At 36.7% G+C, this 21,817-nt stretch overlaps 2 protein-coding genes across 11 annotated transcripts in view; one reads left to right on the top strand and one right to left on the bottom strand.

Moving 5' to 3' along the window:
• Positions 1–565: 565 nt before the first annotated feature.
• NUP37 (nucleoporin 37) lies at positions 566–21,606 on the bottom strand. 3 transcript variants are annotated; one of them, XM_064421045.1, is made up of 10 exons: positions 21,481–21,606; positions 19,783–20,002; positions 18,071–18,195; positions 17,032–17,104; positions 13,328–13,422; positions 5,518–5,608; positions 3,149–3,330; positions 2,216–2,266; positions 1,715–1,808; positions 566–918 (listed from the first exon to the last, which is right to left on the bottom strand). In XM_064421045.1, the coding sequence occupies exons 2-10, from the start codon at positions 19,936–19,938 to the stop codon at positions 805–807; spliced, it is 981 nt and encodes a 326-aa protein (XP_064277115.1). In that variant the 5' UTR covers positions 19,939–20,002; positions 21,481–21,606; the 3' UTR covers positions 566–804. The 3 variants fall into 3 exon arrangements, with proteins under 3 accessions (XP_064277115.1, XP_064277116.1, XP_064277117.1); XM_064421046.1 differs by having other exon boundaries at positions 21,361–21,495; XM_064421047.1 differs by lacking the exon at positions 21,481–21,606 and adding an exon at positions 21,308–21,424.
• Positions 21,603–21,817, top strand: part of PARPBP (PARP1 binding protein) — a 39,894-nt gene continuing 39,679 nt past the window's right edge. For 3 of the 8 annotated variants that reach the window (XR_010362708.1, XM_064421043.1, XM_064421044.1), the window contains exon 1: positions 21,606–21,744. The gene's annotated coding sequence lies outside the window, so the exon portion shown is untranslated. Of the gene's footprint in view, positions 21,745–21,817 lie in introns of all 8 variants that reach the window. The other 5 variants (XM_064421037.1, XM_064421040.1, XM_064421039.1 and 2 more) reach the window with 3 other exon arrangements.

A 21,817-nucleotide genomic window follows, 5' to 3' on the forward strand; every position in this document is an offset into this window, starting at 1 on the left:
TTACACTAGTGTAACATCCTGACATCCCTTCACTTGCAAAAGTATGCAAAAAAGATACTAAATACAGAAGTTATCTCTGTCTTCTTCTTCTTTTACTTCCATTCTGGGTCTTGTATGGGAATGACAGGAAAAATATGTTTCTAGAAAGCAGAATGCCTTTGATTTTCCTGTCAAGACTGGAAGTAAAAGGCTGTAAGCAGAAAAAAAACCCCCTCACTATTCTGTTTGACAGGCTTAAAGTAAATCCCTCTGTCATTTTTAGAGAATTAAAACTGCTTCAAATTATCATTCTGGTTTTACCATTAGCTTCTTCACTGGTAGTGGTAACTAGTTTATTCAAAAACACCCAGGAACACTATTTTATCACAGTACACTGCTGCATTTTTTTTTTCTCATAAGATAGCCATGGTTAGCAAAGTTGATACAGAGAGGTGCTCTTTCTGTAGGTACTCTGCACAATATCAGGTATTTGAACCTTATTAACTGAGTGAGATTATCAGACTGGCATGCTGGGACACAAAATCTCTTTAAAAACTCCTGAAAAAAATTCATTTCACACCAAATACCATGTTTAAAAAGTACATTTTATTTTAATAGAAAAAACCAAGAACCAGATGTATGATGACCATTTTTTTCAAAAGCTCTTGTACTTGCAAGCTAAAAATCAAACACAAGTGATTTATATCTTGCTTATTTCTTTCTTCTGTTGTCCAAGTGAAAACCATCACAAAAAGTAAATTTCTTCATTTTACTAGAAAAAAGGCATTATGCTGTCAAGCTTCATATTGAAGGCAAATGCTTATTTTACATTTCAGTAACCCAGAAGAAAATTTTATGGTCTCCTCCAACTGCACATAATGGAAGAGTTCTGTGCCATGTCAAACCAGATCCTACAGCTGCAGTTCCAGTAAGAATGGGCTGTAAAAGACAGAGAGAGAGAAAAAAATCAATACAACTTCCCTTATAAATGATTTCCAAACTGCAGATACCAAGTTGCTTAGACAAATAAACACCACAGATTAAATACTCCTTCACAAATATAGTTAAAATACAACAGAAATTCTACTGAAAAATGTGATTCTCTGCTACATAGTTTGAGTAGCTGCTTACTACATTTAAGTAACATACAGCAGAATATTCCACAATAACAAATAGTTTCAACTCTTTACATTAGCATAAACACTGTTATTATAAAGGCATGATATCAAACTTAGAAACCTTTTAAAATGAAATTACCTCTGTTATTCCAATGTATGGAATAACTAGTATGTTTGGAGGTAATATTTTTACTGTAAGCATTACAAATATATACTGACCCCAGCAAAGCCAAAATATTTCCTATGCTTTGCATTTTCATTAATTATTTAAAATATAATTAGTTAAAACCAGAAAAAATATACCACTAGGTGTTTTTAGCCTCCGAAGAACTAGAAATATTGCCAGATTAATTAAATATCAGATTAAAGGTGTTTTTCTTCCCCTTAGAACTGATATGGCAAACCAAGTTAAAACATATAGATCAAGCAGCTTCTAAATTAGCAGTTGAAGTGTGCACCAATATTTTTTTCCTTAGCATGAATGCACAAACCAAAATAAAATAAAGTGGTATACCAAGCAGCAGTTCTGAATGGTTTGGGCTAGTTTTTAATTGTAGTTTTTAAGTAACATGAGTCTGATCTGAGGAGAACAGATACAACGCCAATCAAAAATTTACCTGGGGATGTCCTAAATGATGAACGAGCAATTGAGTAGTTGTCTTTCCTGGATATCCAGTGGTTGCAAACAGATTTTCATTCACTCGGGACCACCTATGAATAAAATGAACCCACCTATGAATAAAATGAATGTTCTTTCCAAACACCCCTGTCATACCAGCAGAAGTGCACACAAAGTGGAGTTCTCTCCCTTGGGACTAACTGTGAAGATGTCACATATTCTATTAACAGCAGAGAAACATTTAGTGAATTAGCTTGTAAATGATTCCCTACCCACAGCCCCATATGCACAGTGTTGTAAAACAAAAAAAAAAAAGTATCATATGAATGCTACACATATATACTAAATGCAGGTCATTCACTAATTTCACAAAGTTTATAGACCCAGTCCCCCTAAAAATGACTTAAGTGAGACACAAGCAGGTTATTAAACTCACAACTGTTTGCATAGATACAGACTTAAACAGATAAACCCCATAAAATCAAGACAACATTTATACCTGAATAATCTGGCTCGGTCAACATGGACAGGTCTCTTATCCTGTGGATAACTAAAACAGACATTCAGAGTAAAAAACTGTTCTGCAAACAACTACAGCTTATACTGTAAATACTAAAAGTACAGTGAAGGGGACACATTGTCTACTCTCTGTGAAGCAGCTGTGGGAAAACCAGAGCATTCCTGCAGCTTGAATCTCAATTTGAAGTAGCAAAACTGAAGTAGTTGTCCAGTTTATTATGGATCAAGTTACCTATTTATGACTTGGAATGAAATTTTAACAAACACATACAGTGAGAGGCAAACAGTAGTGAGATGCTATCTCAAATGGACAAAAAGACAGAAAATTTTACATTTTTAACATAAAATATTGATAAAGATGAAACAAAGGATACAAACCAGGGAATGGTTTGTATCAATATAATAATTCCTGATAATTGTTCATTTATTTAGCTTATGCATTGGGCCTACAAAGGTGGAGCATCTCTTACAAGGAAAGGCTGGAGGAGCTGTGGCTGTTCAGCCTTGAGAAGAGATGACTGAGAGGGGGCCTCATCAATGTCCATCAGTATCTGGAGGGGATGGAGCCAGGCTCTGCTCCGTGCTGCAAGCAACAGGACTCATCCTGGGCACAAACTGATGCACAGGAAGTTCCTGAACACGAGGAAGAACTTCTTTACTCTGCAAGTGACCAGGCACTGGAACAGGTTGCCCAGAGAGGGTGTGGAGTCTCCTTCACTGAAGATATTCACAATCCTGAGCCTTGTGCTCTAGGATGACCCTGCTTGAGCAGGCAGGTCAGGCCAACTGACACACTGTGGTCTCTTCCAACCTGACCCATTTGTGATTCTGTGACTGCCATGCTTTATTAGCCAAGTACCTGCATTTCTTCATGAAGAGAATAAAGACACTTATGCCATGGGCATAAAAATACCTGGAGCGAGTGATATCCCAGATCAGCCAATCATTTCCAGCCACTGCTCCAATTTTAAAAGTATTTTTTAAACACCAGTCTGCTGACATCAGTGGTGTTTGTTCACACTCCAGGGAGAGAATGGCCTGCTGTGTAATCAGGTCGTAGAATCGTATAGTCCCATTCTTCTCTGCCACCATCAGCTGTTAAAAAGAAATTCATAGAATGTGGTAAACTTAGGATGTAATGGAAATTAAATTTTTTCTACTCCATAGAAAACCTAGAATACATTCAAGCAAATATTAATAATACTGAATCAAGTACAGTTCTTCACTTTATACCAGAAAACTTTCTCTTGGACACTCTGTAATCAATACATAAAAACTACTTTAATCTATACTGTTGTTACACTGTTATACATAATGATTACATTGTTTTATTTCTATATTACTATAGATATAGTGTATCATTTTGGTGGTTAGAAACACCAGTTCACAACCACCAAGGCACTGTGCTTTCACACAGCAAAAAGTTATTATTTTAACATTCAGCAGCTTCTGTTCTGAGCACAAAGAACCGACTGACATATAGTGCTGTAAAAAACAAAGGGTTGTCAAACACTGGAACAGGGCTTCCCAGGGAAGTGGTGGAGTTACCATCCCTGGAGGTGTTCAAGAAATGACTGCGTATGGCACTTAGTGCTATGGGTTATTTGATATGATGGTGTTCAATCAAAGGTTGGACTCGAGGATCTTAGAGGTCTTTTCCAACCTAAATGATTCTGTCATTCTAAGCAAAGTATTAATTAGTGTGGCTGTAGAATCTGTAGAACCACTCTTACTGATTTTATGTAACATCTCTTACTTCATCCTGTAACAGTTTACAACATATTTTATCTAAACTTTTTCCATTACAGCAGTACACTCAGGCAGTTGTTTTTAAAGTATTGTAGAAAGAGCTTCCTAATTAAATTATAGAATCATAGAAGGATTGGGTTGGAAGGGAAATAAAAAATCCTCTAGTTCCAATCCTCTGCCATTGGCAGGGACACTCTCTACTAGGCCAGATTGCTCAGGGCTCCATCCAATCTGGTCTTGAACACTTCAAGGAGTAAGCCTTCACAACTTCTTTGGGCAACTCGTTCCAATGCCCAGATGATGACATGAGATTTTTCATCATGAGGAGAAATGGTTTTCAGATAGTCATGAACAATAATTAAGAATGGCAAAGAAACATTAAAAAAATACTCCAGTAATACCAGTTAGTTTGGAAAAACAGAACTGTCACCAAAACATGCTTTCCTGCAAACTAAAGGTCATGGTGCAGTAAGCATTTTGACCTGCAATAAGCTTTTCAGCAAGAACTAAATCTATCAAGTTTTATGAGTGTTTGGAATGGACTTTTTTTTTTTTTTAAAACCCCAAAAAACAAAAAAACCTTGTGCCTGTCTCTGATAATGGTCAAAGAAAAGACATGCTAATAATATCTAAGACTGGCATACTATTGCAGTATTTTTGGGAAAATCTATTAATTTTGTTGCGCTAACAAAGTTGCCCAGTAGCAAACAGCAGCTAACCCATTAAATTCTGATGCCACCTGAATCAACAGTTTTCTTAGTTAACAGTTTCCTTTCTTAGTAAGGACGGATATTGATATTGGTGGAAAGTGTGATGGGATTAGAGATCCTCCTTCCCTACTGCTGTGTAAATATTATGATATCTTATTTGACTGCTTTTCTCTGTTTTAAATATGTGTTTTTGTGGTAACCCGAACAACCATTTGTAGCTGCTTAAGGCAGTTACTGATAGGCACAATAGGAATAATAAATCCAAGACTGCAGGGACTAGACCATTAATGAAAGTGGATATTTGGGTACTTACCAGCTGAGTAATCCTCCTCAGTACAATAATAAGATAAGTATAAAATCACAGTCTATTGATTTGATTTTTCAGAACATATTTCATACACTTCAAGCAAGAACAACAACAAAAATGTCCCCTGTCAGCTTCAAACAGATACTTTTCAAAGCTTGGCATGTTCTATAAAGAGTCTGTATTATTGGTGAACTGTGTTACCATGACTGAGAAAACTCAAGCTCTTCTATTGTAACTGTCAGTTAATAAGCAATCAGCAGAATAGTTATCAACAACTGATGTACCAAATCAGGAAGGAATATTTCTGATGGGAGGAGTAAGGAACCGAGAGTAAAATGACAAGAATGGCAATGAGAATTCATTCCCAGTCCCTTCACATTAGCAGATCCAATCAATATCCAGTTACAGTGTAAACTAGGTCCTCAAACTTTAATGTTATTACAGCATCAAAGATTCACACTTTAGGTATGTCCCCTCTCCTGTTATTTTAAAGGTGGTGAGGGAGAAAACCACAACCTTAAAAGCCTCCTCAGGATGCCAGCAAACACTCATTCCAGAAGAACGTAAAACAAAATGGGCCTTCTCATTTCCTTCCAAATCCCAGACCCTGGGGAGAAAAGAAAGAAAGAAAAAGAAGTAAAGTACTAAACTATTGCCATTTGACTGTAAATACATTAATTTTCAGTGTTCACAGAGGAAGTGAACAAATGAAATAGTGTTCATGCTGTATCATTTGAAGAAGTCATTGAAAGTAGCCAGTGCTGCAGATAATGTATTTTAACATTGATGAGCAAGGCAGAACCTCTATTTAACTATTCAAATGATTTGACATTTTAACTTATCTAGACATGAAACCTCAGTGAGATGCTCCCATTTTTTCATAAGTCAACACTACAGCCTTTGTACTATACCATAAATAACAGTGAGGCAGTACAAAGCAGGAAAGTCAGCGTTGGTCCAGTTGATACAAGGAACCTAAAATGAGGTACCAAACAACTTAAATCATCCATGTTGCCATAAAGGGCAAGACCCTTTATGAAAGTATTTTGGCTGCCTAATATAAGAGTTTCCAGCATTTCCTGGTAAGACAAGATTGAGTAATGGAAATATAAGAAACCAGAAATGAAGCTAAGGCAAACAGAAGGATCTATGGCAGAGGTAACACTAACCAAGAAAGGGTCTTGGAGAGCTTTCAACAGGTAAATTGCATGTGCCAGTTTTCCCTTTTCCTTTAGAAACATCTATAGTACATATCTGGCAGCTATAAAAAAAAATTAAATAATCAACAATATTTGGCCAATATGGATGGACAGGAAAGTGTATGCTGAAACACCAAAACTAGGTTAGGTGATGGGTGAGTTTTCTTTGGATATGTTCAATAAGAGTGGTAATGACTCATGGAGCTACTTTGTTCCTAAAATGCAACAACACCAAAACTGAGACTATTTTACCTCACAGCCACCACTCAACTCCCTCTTTTCCTACAAAATCGATAGCTCAGTTGTAGGACAAAGACATCGCAGTTGTGAACATCAGTCTGAACCACAAGGCTACATGTTATTTATATACATTTGGACACTGAAACATACACATATATCCTTCCTCTCTGACATGCAGAACTTGAGAAACAGCCAGTTTTTAAAGTAGTGTTCTGCCCAGTCTTTTGAGCTGGATGAGTGGCTACGTACTATTATTGTTTATTCTAGAGAATTTTTGCTGACTTCCTCCAGACTTTTTCAGTTTATATCTCACCAGGGTGCTTAGAGCCTTATATTTAAGAGATTTAAAAAAACTCTTAACCAATACATCATAAGTCTAGACAAAATATATGGGAATAAAGTAAATATATTTAATGAACAATGTTGTTTTCTTATGCCAAACCACAATAGATCAAATATTTGTTCTCCCCGTAGAAAACACAGGGTCTCTAATCTTGAAGAATCAGTGTGCTTACTAAAAAAAGTCAAAACAAAAACCTGACAAGTGTTTAAAAAATGAAATATCTACTTGATTAGGTAATTTAGAAACATACAATACTTTCTTCTACTGCCAAAAATTTTGCCTTGTAGATTTGTCCAAGTCAAATCAACACTTCCCATGTGTATTTACTGTGCAGGGAGAAAATTATGATACAAGAGAAGATGGTGAATCATTTTGGCAAAAGTAATACGCCATTATGTTTCCTTCCCTGAAGTGAGTGATGTTATTAGGTGTTGAGACAGAAATTTATGCTTTTTACCTCCATAACTTTGTTATTTATAAAGTTACCAAATTTGTATTTTTTACTTTGTAAGAATGGCAGGACTGTTAGTAACAAACAGAATGGGGAGGAGAATGGCTAAAAGCCTCTTTTATATTTTCTTTATTGATACCAAAGATAGTATTATTTAGTTTTGGGAGAAAAATCCCCAAACTCCCAAAACACAAACCAGGCAATACATATCAAGATAGATCCTTGTCTGAATGCATCATGTCTATACAATTACATATGTGTTCAATTAACTCTTAACTCTTTTCAATATTTCTTTGTGAAAAACCCAAGTAAAAAACGTGCAAACCCCAATAATTTAGCCAAACTGATTTTCAATTCCTAAATTACTCAGTAATCATAACCAAATCAGCTACAGATGCTGCCTCCCCATTTTGTCCACATTCCTATCACGTAAATCAATCCAAAAAGACTGAGGAATTTGCCTCCCATTCAAAGCTCTTGAAACTTTACTAATACTACCATGATTTTATACCAAACTAAAATAACTGTCTGTTTTTCTCCGAGCATCCTTATCTTTTTTAACCCTGCAATGTGTCACTCTTACTTCTCTTCCAACCAACTGTTGTGGCATAAACTTGTCACTGAGCTTGTGGTATTTTTTTCTGACATTTAAAAAAAGATTCCACAAAAATTTTATTGGAGAAAAGTTTGAATAAATACAGTTGAAATAAGTGCTCAAGTTTGATTAACATTTAATCTCAAAAATAACATCCAATCTTCTCAGTAAAATAATTTTTTTAAGTAATTAAGGACTGAGAAATTATTTACTGCAGTACTCAGAAAACTTAAATCAACTCAAATACAGATATTTGTAAAGGCTGTTAAAGAAAATTCTTGAGATACTAGTACCTTTCTCTTGTCTCTCAAATCCTGTAACTAACAAGCAAATAAAAACTGCAGCTATCTCCTAGCTTGAAGATATTCAAATTCCATTGACCCAACTATATTACATCTTGTATGCATGAATATGGATGCATATGTGCAGCAACATCATCATACAGTGGACTTTTATTACAGCTGGAAAAGTACCTCATTAGAATTCTGAAAACTTGTGGCAATGGAGATGATCCTTATTTTATCTTCTAATTTTCTGTATTATGAATAATTCTAACTAGAACCAACTGCTAATTGGATAAAAATAATAATTTGCAATAGTGAAAGAACTAAAACAGATTGCAATCTTCAGGCATTTCTCAAATCCCCAGAAGACGGAAGTAAAAATGGGAATTCTTCCAACAAAAGATTTCTAACAATTTTAGTGAGTGGGTGGGGCTAGAAGAAACCCTGACATCTGATTCCCAACCACATAGCATGATCAACTATACTTGATCCATTACTTAAAGATTACTCCTGTCCAACATGGTTTTGTTGTTTTTTTTGGTTTTTTTTTAATATCTAACTTTAATACATTTCTTTATATCTCCATCAGACATATTCCATGTATGAGTAAAATCCTGTCACTCTTGAAAAACTTAGAGGACTATGGAGAAGGGAAGGATTTCTGCTCCTGAGATCACACAAAGGTGAAGTTGTTCCCCACTGAGCACAAGGAGTGAGAAGATCTCAGAAAAGGAACATGAAAGTGCGAAGATTAGGAAATACTGCAGAGAATACAACCAATACTGGCTCTCTCTAAGGTCTTCTGCCAACTCCATATGGATTTGGCTATTGCAGAGCTGGAGAGTACTAGGCAGGACATGAAAGGCTGAAGTGGAACTGTAGAGATTCCTCTGTCTGGTCAGAACAAGAAAAAGGTGTAATGTTTAAGTTTTTATGAAATGTTTTCACAGAAGAAATGTACAAATATTCCTTCAGAAACCTGACCCAAGTTTACCATTTTCTTTTGGTGATCAAAGGAAATGTCACTGTTTCTAAGGAATTAGTGATTAGAGTATTTCAGATCTTGGCATTTAAAAAGATGTTATCTCTAGCTTCTTGTAATGTCTACTTGGATATACAATCAATAGACTGATCTGTTTCTCACTGCTGCCTGTGGGCTGCAATTATACCCTGCAGTGTTGGTAGAGGCAGGAGACACAGTGCAGTATCTCCACTTCACTAATACACATTTCAGGCCATGCACACTTAGAACTAAGTGCAAGAAATACACATTTCTACTACTACTACTGAAATACCTTTAAAGTTATCTAATGCAAAACCACAGCATTTTTGAAAAAATAAAACGTGACACTTCAGTTCTGTCCTTTCAACCAGAGCAAAAAATGGCTGTTAAGAGTTATCAGCTTATTGTTCCCAGTGTGGATCTAACACTAAATGCTTCTGTGGTATGACTGCTACTGAGAAACTCAAGTACCCATTCTGCTGATGGCTTTCTAAAATATAAAACTTCTGAGCAAATCTAATGCAATGATTTCTATTTAAAAACAATTTATAGGCTAGACTACATTCTAGAGCTGTGTTACTCTTAACATAAGCTATAATGTGTCACAAAGGAAATTGCTCCACCATCCTCGTATTTTGAAGACTTCCTAATGAAAAATTTATTAAGATCACACTGAAATAATGTTCCAAACATTTGATCCAGAAAGCTTTTGGTTGTTTTTTTTTTTTTAAGCTGACAGGAGACCAGTTAATTCTTGCACTGTCCAAAACCAGTTGGTTAATGCATCGTGGCTGTACAATGTAAAAGAATTGTGTAAGAATACATTTGGGAGACATACAGGGATGCATACAAGTGTGCAAATTCAAGGACTGGAGTCTGAAAATAATTAAGACTTTTTTATTTTCAAAAATTATCATGCAGAACTAGCTTGATAAAATGTAAACAGCATACCTCAGAAAGAAATAATTTGGTATGCCAACTTTTATAAAAATTTTGACAGAAAGCCATACTTGACTGCACTAGGAATGGGAAGATGCAAACAGAACACGGTTTTGGAGGCAGAAATAAATAATAATGACCACTTTTCAACATAGCCAAAACCTGAAATATTTATTCAATAATCAAGGTAAGATTCAAGTGCAATGTGTGCTGGCAATACATTAAAGATAACAAGAAAAAAAAAAAAACAAAAAAACACACAACCCAAAAAACAAACAAACAACAACAACAAAAAAAAAAAAAACCCACCAAAACCAAAAATCCAGGAGTGGCCATTAGCTTTCCTTCATATTGTCTAGAGAAAAATCTACACAAAATACCTAGGGCATGAGAGTACCATGTAAAAAATATGATATAGATAAACCCCCTTAAAACCAGATGAAACACTACAAAGCATTCTAAAATATAGTTAATTTAGCTTTCAGTGACATCAAAGCTTGCCCCCTAATCCCTGGTTAGGGAACAAAACTAATCTTCTCATGATCTGGCATTTATTCTACATGCAACAGAGAAGGCCTGAACTTGAGAGTGACTGATAAATTCACAAAGTCCTCTTATGATGTGAGTCATGGTCTCAGGAAATGAACAGAACTCAGAAAGGAATCAAAAAGCAAGTATAGTCACAGATAACGTGGAACATAATTCAACTATACAATCTTTTGCACTCAAAAAGAGAGGAAAAGGATGTAGTTTAAGAAATAGTTAAAAGAAAAAGAGAGTGAGGGAGAGAAAGGGATGGACGAGCCTTTTGTAGCTTTTCAAAATACAAGCCATTCCAGCACTCAATGACCAGAAGAAATTGCCATGCTAGGATTTGTAAGGGTCTGACACTCAGAGCTTTCAGTTCCATCTTAGGAGGGAGTATGAGGTGATTAGCAATCAGACTGAATTGACCTTTTGACAGTCAAGAGGTTAATTTTTAGCATGGATATGAGATTAGTGGGTTTTGATAGGATGGTATTTTGCATTAAGTAATTCCAGAAACATCCAGTCTTTAACCACCAATAGTGGAGGGTATCAGTTGAACTTGTGGTGTTTTCCAAACATTTCCCACAATTTTTTGACTTTGCTAAATATCAAAACAAAATCATTTGTACATCTGAATTTGTGCAGACTCCTAGACTGTGTTCCTGCATCATAAGGAAAAAGCCAGTAGTAATTTCTTTTCTGAAGAGTGGTGCACAGGGAGTTTCACACACACAATCTCATTAACAAAGTGGGATGCACACATTCCTACACTTGATGCAAATGTTCAAAGTGTACACTGCCTTACCATTTCAAGGAATTAAATCCTTAAAGCCATCGTAACACAGATGACCACTGCAATTATTTTTAGTGCAGTTCTACTTCACAGCTGCAAAAAAAGTTTTGAGTTGTGAGATCAAGGCCAATAAAGACCATGTGCAAGAAACAAGAATTCCTGAGTGACACAGCAGCAACTTAAAGGTAAGAACTTTGGATCTAACCAGTATCCAACTTACAGTGTCTGTCCTCCAGCCAAAATGACTGAACTCCAGTCTGAGATGTCACAGTTGCAGCAGCATGTGGCAATAATATTTAGTGGGTGAAAACTGAAAATCTCACTTCCCTAGAGACTTCTGATGAACTTAAACCTAAACTTTCTCTTGAGTGAAAACCAGGGAAGACCTAACCATGCTTGTATATATTCAGTACATACTGAGAAGTTGTTTTAAAACTTTATTAAGACTTAAAAGTGGAAATCAAGACTTGTACTAATTGTTCTAGAACTTTATTCCACAGGCATTAGCAGATTTTGTATCTTAAAAACAATTTCAGGATAGAAATTCAGTACAGACAGAAGAATTATTCCTCTTCTTACATTACTACTGAAGCAAATTACAGAGTAAGTAAAGAATGATTTCGGTAAGTCCCAAGGAATGCATTTTCCATTAGTTTTGAAAGTGTAACCTTTAAATTCAATAGAAAAACTCTTCATGCCCCACATGCATGAATGGAAAAAATAAGAACTCAAGTAGCCAAAAAAAATCCTACTTATTTCCCATGGCTTTTAACCAAAGACTTTATGGTTTATGGCATAAAATGTCTTTCATAGGTACTAAGCTGCAATCTTGTTAGTATATATTAATTACATACATTTTATTTCCCTTTAGATTAGTATCAATTAGACAACTGGTTTTAAACCAGTTTTCTTTAATCCTAGGCAAGTTGAGCATTTCATAAAAGAAACAGGAAAAGGCCACAGAGTCAAACAGTTTTTAACTGAATAAGCCAAATATGAGTTCAGATTTAACAAAGAAATCAAGGATAGGAAATAAATCAGAAGAAGATTTTACAGCTAAGTCATACATTTCTACTATTCATTCCTAATGATTTGGTTGGAAATACTGACTAGACATCTGCGGAAAAACTGCTTACTCATCAGAGTACAGAAAGTCAAAGATGATGCTTTCCCAACTCTCTTGCTGCCCTACTGCAATGACCTGAAAAGCCTGCACAGCCCTCCTGATCTCTCCAACTACACTGGAGGGGTAAGAGGAGCAGCTTAACAGATTCATGCACACTGCTAGAAGATGTGTAACCTTTTGACAAACTCCTGCGCCAAAAACCTTTACCCAGCAGGCTTCAAAGCATTCAACCATGCTTCCCTTCTACTTCCAGTTATAAGTATCCAAACACCTGGGTTTGAAGCAGCTGTAATCATGGTATTTTGAGCTGCCAGTACCAATGTATTAGAATGGTGCTGCCTTCAGGCTATGTCATCCCCATCCCCTGGTAAGGCTTATACATCTGGGTAGATGGACAAGCTCACATACTGAGTTTAAATTTGACCCACCTGATGACAGAATACATAGAGAAGGTCTGTGTAATTCAGCACTGAGCTGTACATGTCTACTCTCTCCTATTCTCGTTTTATTCCTATCCCAGAAGGGGGAAAATAATGTATGCAAGTCCAAGACAAAAGTTTTCTTCATTTTGAATCTAGCCGATTCAAAATATTGCTTTGAAGAAAGATAACCCACAAGTCACAACAAAAAGCCAGTCCACAACCTAAGTTAACAACAATAGTCCATTTCTTATCTTATTAGTGGACTAGTCTTGTTAGAGGGCCATGAAGGCACACTAAAAATAAAAATATAAATGCTTATTTATTTAAGTGGACACATAAAACATTCACAGATAGAAAAGGTCCAATATTAGTTTTTCAATGGTGTTTTGAACAAAATGCATACCTGCAGGTGTGATCATCGCTTACACTTGCAATTTCTTGACCTTCGTTGGGAGCAAAGACCAGATCATTGATGTAATCTGTGTGGCCATCAAATGTCTGCCAACCAGAAAAGAGAAATACTTTTACCTTAGAGCTGACTGTTCCACCAAGGTATTTAACAGACCTGCTAATGTAAAGATGTGTGTTAAGATAAAACTGTAATTTTAATAGAAGGCAAAGAAAAAGTTTTTATCAGTAACTGGATTTCTTTAAAGTATCTAATTCATGTGCAGATTCATACTGCAGGTGAAAAGATCCCCCCACTACTCCTTGTAGTTAGCACAGAGGTCAGTTTGATGCTTTTGCTTGACAGAGATCTGTGAATCACACTAGAGCTTTTTATCATTTTTTCAACCACAGAATTTAGAAGGTAGAAGACAATAAATCCCAGAAAGGAAGAGGAGAATTACCAGGCAATGAATGCATGATCTACCTACATTAAAGAACTCTGATTACTGGTAAGTAACTCTGATCTCTGAATCTCTCATTAAATACACCTATTTCTGTTTTTAAAAGAAATCTCACAAAATTTTAAGCCAGGCAAATTTCCATGTGTAGATGTATCTGTTACTGCTCCACCCTCTTCTATTCAGTCTCACTGATTAAGTCTCAAGGCACAGCTGCTTTTGTTTTGCCCAGCAAGGTATCATAAAAATGAGACAAAAATATCCTCTCGATAACAGCATGAGACTGAGAGATTGCAGAGGAAAACAAGGTTGAATGAAAACGAGTTCCACAATTTTCTCAAAGAAAAACACACCACCTTTAAGTGTAGCTATTCTGAGGAACAAATGCAGAACAGATTAAAAAAAAAGAAAATCTCAAGTACGCACAATAACTAAATCCCCCTCTCTAAAAGTTTTAAGAATGCCTCATCAATTCAATACAGTAATATTTTCAGCAGCCAACTTTTTTTTTCTAATATTTTTTCCATTATTTTATTAAAGCCTAATGGATTATACTAGAACTAATAGGCCCTAAGATGATGCTAAACTATTTAGACAGAATGCCAAGTCTTTTGACAATTTTCAGCATTCTGAATTCAAATATCCTGCCTCATTTTACTTCTACAGTTCTGATGAAATATGCTTTTTATTAAGCAAAATTTGAAACAGGACAAGGAAGCCATAATTCATTTCCAAATGAAAACCTCAAAAGAAGAAAAAGGTTTCATGAAGATCCATCAGTCATATTTTACCTTTTGTTTTTTTGTTCTGGGCTTGATCCAACCCATAAATTTTGGATTAGTCGTGTCGACAGAGTAATGGAAAACTCAAATGTGCTTCAAGTTCCTTGTTGATAATTACATCAAGACAGTTTTTCCACTGGGAAAACAGAGTAAGATTACTCTGTCTATCCCTCCAGAAGCAACACGTACTAATTGTTTACTATAAAAGACAAAATGTTCAGAGATTACATTCTGAACGTAGTCACATACTTCCTTCAGCTTTGTTTCCATGTTCTGGACCTCTTCTGAAGATCCCACGTGTCAAGTGTGCAACGTATAATAGATCAAAATTTTCCACATGTTCATCATGAGTCCAACCTCAGGTTTGTGAAATAGGTTTTCTGAGGTATCAGTTAACTCTTAATAAGAAGCCGCTGTATCAAACTTCATTGAAAGCCAGATCAGCATAGCTCACTCAGAATTTGTCAACATCTGTGTTTTTGCATGTGCTTTAAATCAGAGTTAGGTGTTAGTTTTCTTGACAAGAAAACTAGAGTATAATAATTGTCCAGATATAAGAAATTAATTGATTGCCAGAAAGGGTTTTCCACACTTTATATAAAAAAACCCCAGAATATAGTCTCAAAGACGACTTTTACTGACATAAACACACACTAGTCCATATTCTTTGTTTTGTTAATGAGTTCCTCACTAATAGGTAAAAATATGTATTCTTAGCTGTTTTCTGATTATTTTTAACATTAGACCAAGCCTGACCCATATAAAATACAGTATGTATTTTTATTTTTCCCTCAGCCAGTGTACGTCCTTAATAAAGTTCTTGGACAGCTAATTTCAGTCGTGGAGCTGGCACAAACAAAGCTAATAGCTTTACTGTTAAATTCAAGCCAATATTTCTCATTTGTATTGCATATGCACCAAACAATCATAGAATCATTAAGGTTGGAAAAGACCTCTGAGATCACTGAGTCCAAACACGAATTTGACACTGCCAGGTCTGTCCCTAAGCACCACATCTATAAGGTGAAAACAAGCAATCACATTGCTTCCCTGGGCAGCCTGTTCCAATGCTAGACTACCCTTTTACAGAAGAATTTTTTCCTAATATTCAATCTGAACCTCCTCTGGGCACGACTTGGGGCCATTTCCTTTTGTCCTATAATTTGTTGGCCGGGAGACTTTCTGGCTGACCCCCAGCTGGCTACAGCCTTCTTTCAGGTGGTTGTAGAGGATGTAAGGTCCCTCCCAAGCCATCTTTTCTCCAGGCTGAACAACCCCAGTGTTCTCAGCAGAGACTTTCCTTCATAGGACTTTTGCTCCAGACCCCTCACCAGCTCCACTGCCTTCTCTGGACATGCTCCAGCACCTCAATGTCTTCCTTGTCCTGAGTGGCACAAAACTGAAGAGAGGATTCAAGGTGCCAAGTACAGAGGGATAAACACTTCCTTCCTCCTGCTGACCACACTATTTCTTGTGGCCTTATTAATCCAAAGTAAATTGAAAAATTAGAACTTAGATGTTGAATTTAGCTCACTAGAGTCTGTAGTACCAAATTTATCCCATTGTTTCATTATTTCAACAATCCATTAGCTAATATAAAGAAACTTTACATTCTGCTAAGTTAAAATATTTAATTCACAGCTTAACATTAAAGCTTCTTGTCCGAAATTCACAAAACTGTAGATATTACACAAATAGATAACTTCAATATGGAATGACAGACATCAACTCACAAGCAAAGAGCATAAAGAACTTTTAGAATGATTTAGTTAGAAATCTCACCAAGCTGACTAACTATGTCAGTTATTCCACTGCTCAGTGGCAAAATCATGCAAGACCAACACTAAAAGAAGGAAATTAAAAGTATGTGCATGTATGAAGCAATACAAAAAGCATTTTCTTTCAAGACATTTAGTAGCATCCATCTTTACTTCTTATTCTCTGCCTGTATTAAATTACCAGTATGGCCACATAACTGACATCCACAATCCACTTAATTTCTGTATGACAAATCTCATTGTCTTAGTAATATAAATTAACACACCAAAAATAAAAGTCTATTTTTTTCTCCTTTATACCCAATAAGCCACTCTCATCAAAAGAGGCATCATGTTCTAAAGAAGTAAAAGCCAAGGAATACTCTCTCCCAATTTTTTAAATTTATTAATTAGCTTTGCTTATTGTTAGCTAAGACCTCACCAAAAATCTTTATACTGGATAGCACAAACATTCAATTAACAGTAGTACCTGGATTGGGACATTGTTTCAAAGGAAGAATTTTGAAGAAAATCAGAAGACCATATAGGTGATAATTACAGTTATTCCCACTTTAAAGACAGAAAGGTATTTACAATACAGTTATTATCCCTAGAGATGATGGACCTAGGATCTGTCACAAGTGGAACAGAAGGATAATTAAAGATTAGACTGCACTAGAAACTAAATAATCTTTTAGAAACCTTATTAGCTGCCCTTACCTTAAATTCATTCTTGTCCTGCAGGTCTGAAGTAAACAGCCTTAACTTCCTATCAGAAGCTGCAGTACAAAACCTACACTCAACAGACAAAAAAAAAGGCTCATCAGTCAATCAACATTGCAATAGTTGCCTTTTAATCAGTTTTCCTTCATCTTAAAAATGCAATGAAAAAAACAGATTTTGAAAAAAACTCAAAAGCATCTGTCTTAAATTTTCTGCTTTGGCCACAAGCAGAGTTATAACTGGCGCTTATCTGTAAAACAGTGTGCATCAAGGGCCAAGAATTCTTATTCAGATATTTTTAAAAAGCTAAATCTGGATCAATTACCAATTATCTGAAATACCTCTCACATAAATGTTGCTGAAACTTTCCTTGGAAGAAGTTAAGTGGTGAGGCACAAAAACAAACCTCATTATCAGTGTTTTAAAATACTGAAGTATTTCTGAAATAGAAAATTCAGAAACCAATTTCTATTTAACATTTTTTAACCCAAAAGATTGTATGAAAATGGAGCAGTAAGCAACTACGGTAATTTTGAAGAATCAAACAAACTACTGAGTACATTTTAATTCAGAAGTTCACACTTAATAGCTAACTATCTTTCTAGATTTTTTACCTCAAAGGCTCTCACAAATAGTATCTAACCTACATTGAAACACAGCACATATTATGCAAATAGCTTTATAAAGGAAGCCATTCAAATGATCTCACATTTACTAAAGCTCTTAAAAGAAATGGCTCCTCAGAGATGTACAAAGAAAGAAACTATGTCTGAGGTCCATAAAAATCATGAAAAAATATTATTTACAGCTTGTTAAGTGGGGAGAGGGTCAAGGGGCACAAGAAGAAGGACAAAAAACAAGCAAATTAACAAAAAAAAAAGACTGTAAGAATAAATACACTACTGAAGAATTCAGAGACTTCATCAGTGCTTTCTGAGGAGTTAGATTTGACTCATAAGCCTTGAACAGTCCAATATTAAGGACTTAGAGAAAACAGGTAAGAGACAAGGATTCACTGTAGTTTATTGTTAAGTACCTTATCTGGGGAGGTATAGCATCAAGTCTAGTTTCAGGACTCCATGCTATGGCATCAACTCTGATTCCATGGTGAAATGTTCTTAGTGTCTTATATTGCATGCCTTCCACTTCTGCATCCTCCTCCTATAGAAATATTGCAGTTAGCTGATTCAGAACAAGCTCTTAGTGACTTCTAACAAATCAGATTGCTACAAAATGAAAGGGCTTTCAAAATTACACATATTGGGATCTTTTCAGATCATAACATCTTCAAAGCAAAAACCTGGAATATATTGAAAGCATTAACTTGAAATATTTAAGTACTTAGAAATACATTAAAGTATGAGTAAATTATGACTGATTGCAGTCTCAAGCCAGAGGCCAATGAAGAGCAGAAAAATCAGAACTGAGCTATGAAGATGCTGAGCTCATTCTCTGTACAAGTAGTATCTTCAATGATACAACTAAGGACACTTAAAACAGCATGGCAATTTAGCACACACTGCAGTGAGAAGAAGCAATAGGAATAAATGCAAACACATAATTTAATCTGTCTTCTCTCTCAGCTGTTTTTACACCATGGAGAAATGCTGTCACTTCCATAGCACTGCTCTTTAAACAGCACGAGATAAAAAGGTGCCCTCTGTCATCTGGTCCTAAATACAAGCTTGCTTATTCTTACCACTGGTAAGAACACCAGATAACAGGAAAAAATGAAACAAAAGTTGGGATTATGGACTCCGTCAATAAGCTAAGACCTCTAAAAAGCTTTTAAAAGTTTTCAGAACATCCAATGGAGCACCTCAAAGGATATTCCTACACAATTTTCTCTATGTCACAATTCTGCTTTAAGATAAAGAACCTCTCTGTATGTCCTCTACATAATATAGAGCCCAGCTGAGAATGCCTGAAATTACCCAGTTTTTCAATGCTTCTCAACAGGAAGAAAGAATAACATTTTCCTCTCCTACTCCGAAATACTCATTGACTCCACATGTGGAAGGGGAGGATATGAAAATTATAGAAAAAACACCTTGTGTCAGTGGTTGTCAAAATTTTAATTACTTCCTTTTCAAGGCCTACATCAGAAACAGGGTAGTGAGCAACACAAATGTCAGTATGATTTTGTGGTGAGCACTAGGTGCTCTTCAGAAAATTTCCAACAGTAAGACCATGGGAAATAACAATAACAATAATAAAAAAATAGCTACACTGTTAATCATAGTAGACAAATTACAAAAATAATATTGTATAATAAAGAAGCAAGATGAAGGAAAAAAGCTTAGAAATTCCAAGCAATTGTCTTCAATTGATAGGCAAGCATCTAGGCAAAAAACCCGTAGTGAAAAACATTTTATCCAGTATAAAAATATACAATACTCAGTATTTTTAATTTTAAAATTTTTCACAATATAATTGTAAATAACTTGAAGTCAAGAAATTTTACTGTTTCCAACAGTCTGTGAGGGAGATCCAATAAACACAATTAGAAAAATGAGGTAAGTATTTCTACAGTTCATCCCTAAAAATAATATAAATATATAAAAATATAAATATATGTATTTACATTTCCGTGAAAAACAAGTATCCTAGACTTGTTAGTGTAATAAACAAGTAAAATTCTCCCTTGTTTATCACAGGGAGAGGAGGAAACAGGAAAGTGACAGAGTCTTCCTGCAGTAGAAGTGCTGGCAAAGTCAGTGTCAGGGGCTTCTAACAAAAACAACTAACCTGAAATCTGCAAGTCCCAACAACCATGTAATTGTTGCCACCATAAGCAATGAGGGAACATGAATCTCCGCTGTCAAATGGATTGAATTTTACCACATGCACATAGTCCTCGCAATCCACAGTGTAAGAAGTGTTTCTAGTAGAATCTTGCTTCATTTTCAGTGAACAAAGTCAAGGTATCACAAAAGCAATGTCTTCTCCAGGATGACAATCCTCATTCCTACACAAAAATTTTAAAAAGCATAGATGAGTCATTGCATGAATAAAAAAAAAACAAAAAGTATTTATGGCAGAGCAAATAAAAATTTCCTATAACATGTTCAAGAACAGAAAAGCTGCACTTAAGCTTATTAGATGTAGCCTGTTTGTTTTGTCAATCAGAATATTTACTACACTAACATACATTTAAAACTGTCTTTTACAGAATTCAGCAAGAACTACTGAGTCAGGCCTTGGCAACCCAACACCAATACAAAAAAAAAAACCAACTAATTCCACACACTCCAGAAGAGTCACACACAGCATTTTAACATTTTCAACCAAATGAGAAGAAACAATATGCCACTACCTTCAAATTCTCTTTACTTGTCTACCTCTTTACAGACTGTGAGTCAAACTAAAAACTGTAAATGAAAACCCTGTCGAGCATTCAACCAGTTTTCATAAAAACCAGGTTTCTGTGCTAGAACACAAGAGGCCAAGATACACAACTGATTTCAGAATTGATTCTTTTTAGTCCCAGTACAGATTTGACGTTAGTTTATGTATTTTTGGGAAAGCAGAGCTTTAACTACACACCACGTGGAAGACCAGCTTGAAATCTCAGACCTTTGACAGATTTTGGTGTGCAAACGATTAGAAGGTCTCAGCATCCAAGACTGAATGTTTTGCTTGGGAGGCAGCCAGGTCTGACAGAGGCATCACTCAAACACAGAGAGGCTCTCCCCAGTTGTGTGTTTGTGTATTAATTCATACAACAGTCCATCATATTACCATAAATACTTTAGCCATTTGACTTGCATAGCCTTGCTCCTAAAGCCAACTGCAAGTTTTAATTCTATCAAAAGTTTTATTCCCCCAAGGCTTCCCATGAGCACAAGCCATTATAGAATCTCAGAATGTTAAGGGGTTGGAATGGACTTTAAGAGCATGTAGTCCCAAACCCTGCTGCCATGGGCAGGGATATCTGCCACTAGACAAGGCTGTCAATGCCTCATCCAACCTGGCCTTGAACACTGCCAGCACTGGGACATTCACATCCTCCCCAGCAGCCTGGTCCAGGGCCTAACCATTCTCACTGCAAAGAATTTCTTCCTCACATGTAACTACAGTTTCCCCTCTTTCAGTTTGCTCCTCGTCCTATCACTACAGCTCCTGACAAAGTCCCTCTCCAGCTCTCCTGTAGTGCCTCTTGAGATGCTGGAAGGTGCTGCGAGATCTCCACTCAAACTCCTCCAGGCTGCACAACTGCAACTTTCTCAGCCTGAATTATCGGCCAGCTTGAAAACACCAGGAGTATTTTTACCTTCATTTCTTTAGGAAGCACGATCAGGGCAAACACGCGTGGACGCGCCTTACCTCCCCCAATCCTTTACCCTCCTACTCCCTCCTTTTCCCTTCAGGGCCCAGCTCTGCTCCCCAGCCAGGCTGCCCGGCTTCCCCGGGGCCGGCGGTGCCCCAGCCCCGCTTCACACGCACCTCGGCGTCCCCGGCTCCCACACGGCCCCACGGCTCCCGAGCAGCAGCGCCCGCCCCGGCGGCTGCTTCCGGGGCAGCGGCCCCGCGCCCATTGGGCCGCGCGGCGGATTTGAACGCGGCCCGGCCCCGACCCGGCCCCGCCGCAGCGGCCGCGCTCCGGCCCCGCGCTGAGGGCAGCGCCGCGGGGGTAATGCCCCTTCTGGGTGTTCCGGGCGGCTCCGCAGGGGTTTTGGCTGGTTCGGGCTGTTTCGCTGGGAGCGACAGGTATGGTGCCTCGGAAAGTTCGTAGCGTGGGGAGAAAGAAAAGCCTTTGGAGAGGTTTTACCCTGCCCCACGC

This window comes from Passer domesticus, chromosome 5 (assembly GCF_036417665.1).
Source record: "Passer domesticus isolate bPasDom1 chromosome 5, bPasDom1.hap1, whole genome shotgun sequence".
NCBI lineage: Eukaryota > Metazoa > Chordata > Aves > Passeriformes > Passeridae > Passer > Passer domesticus.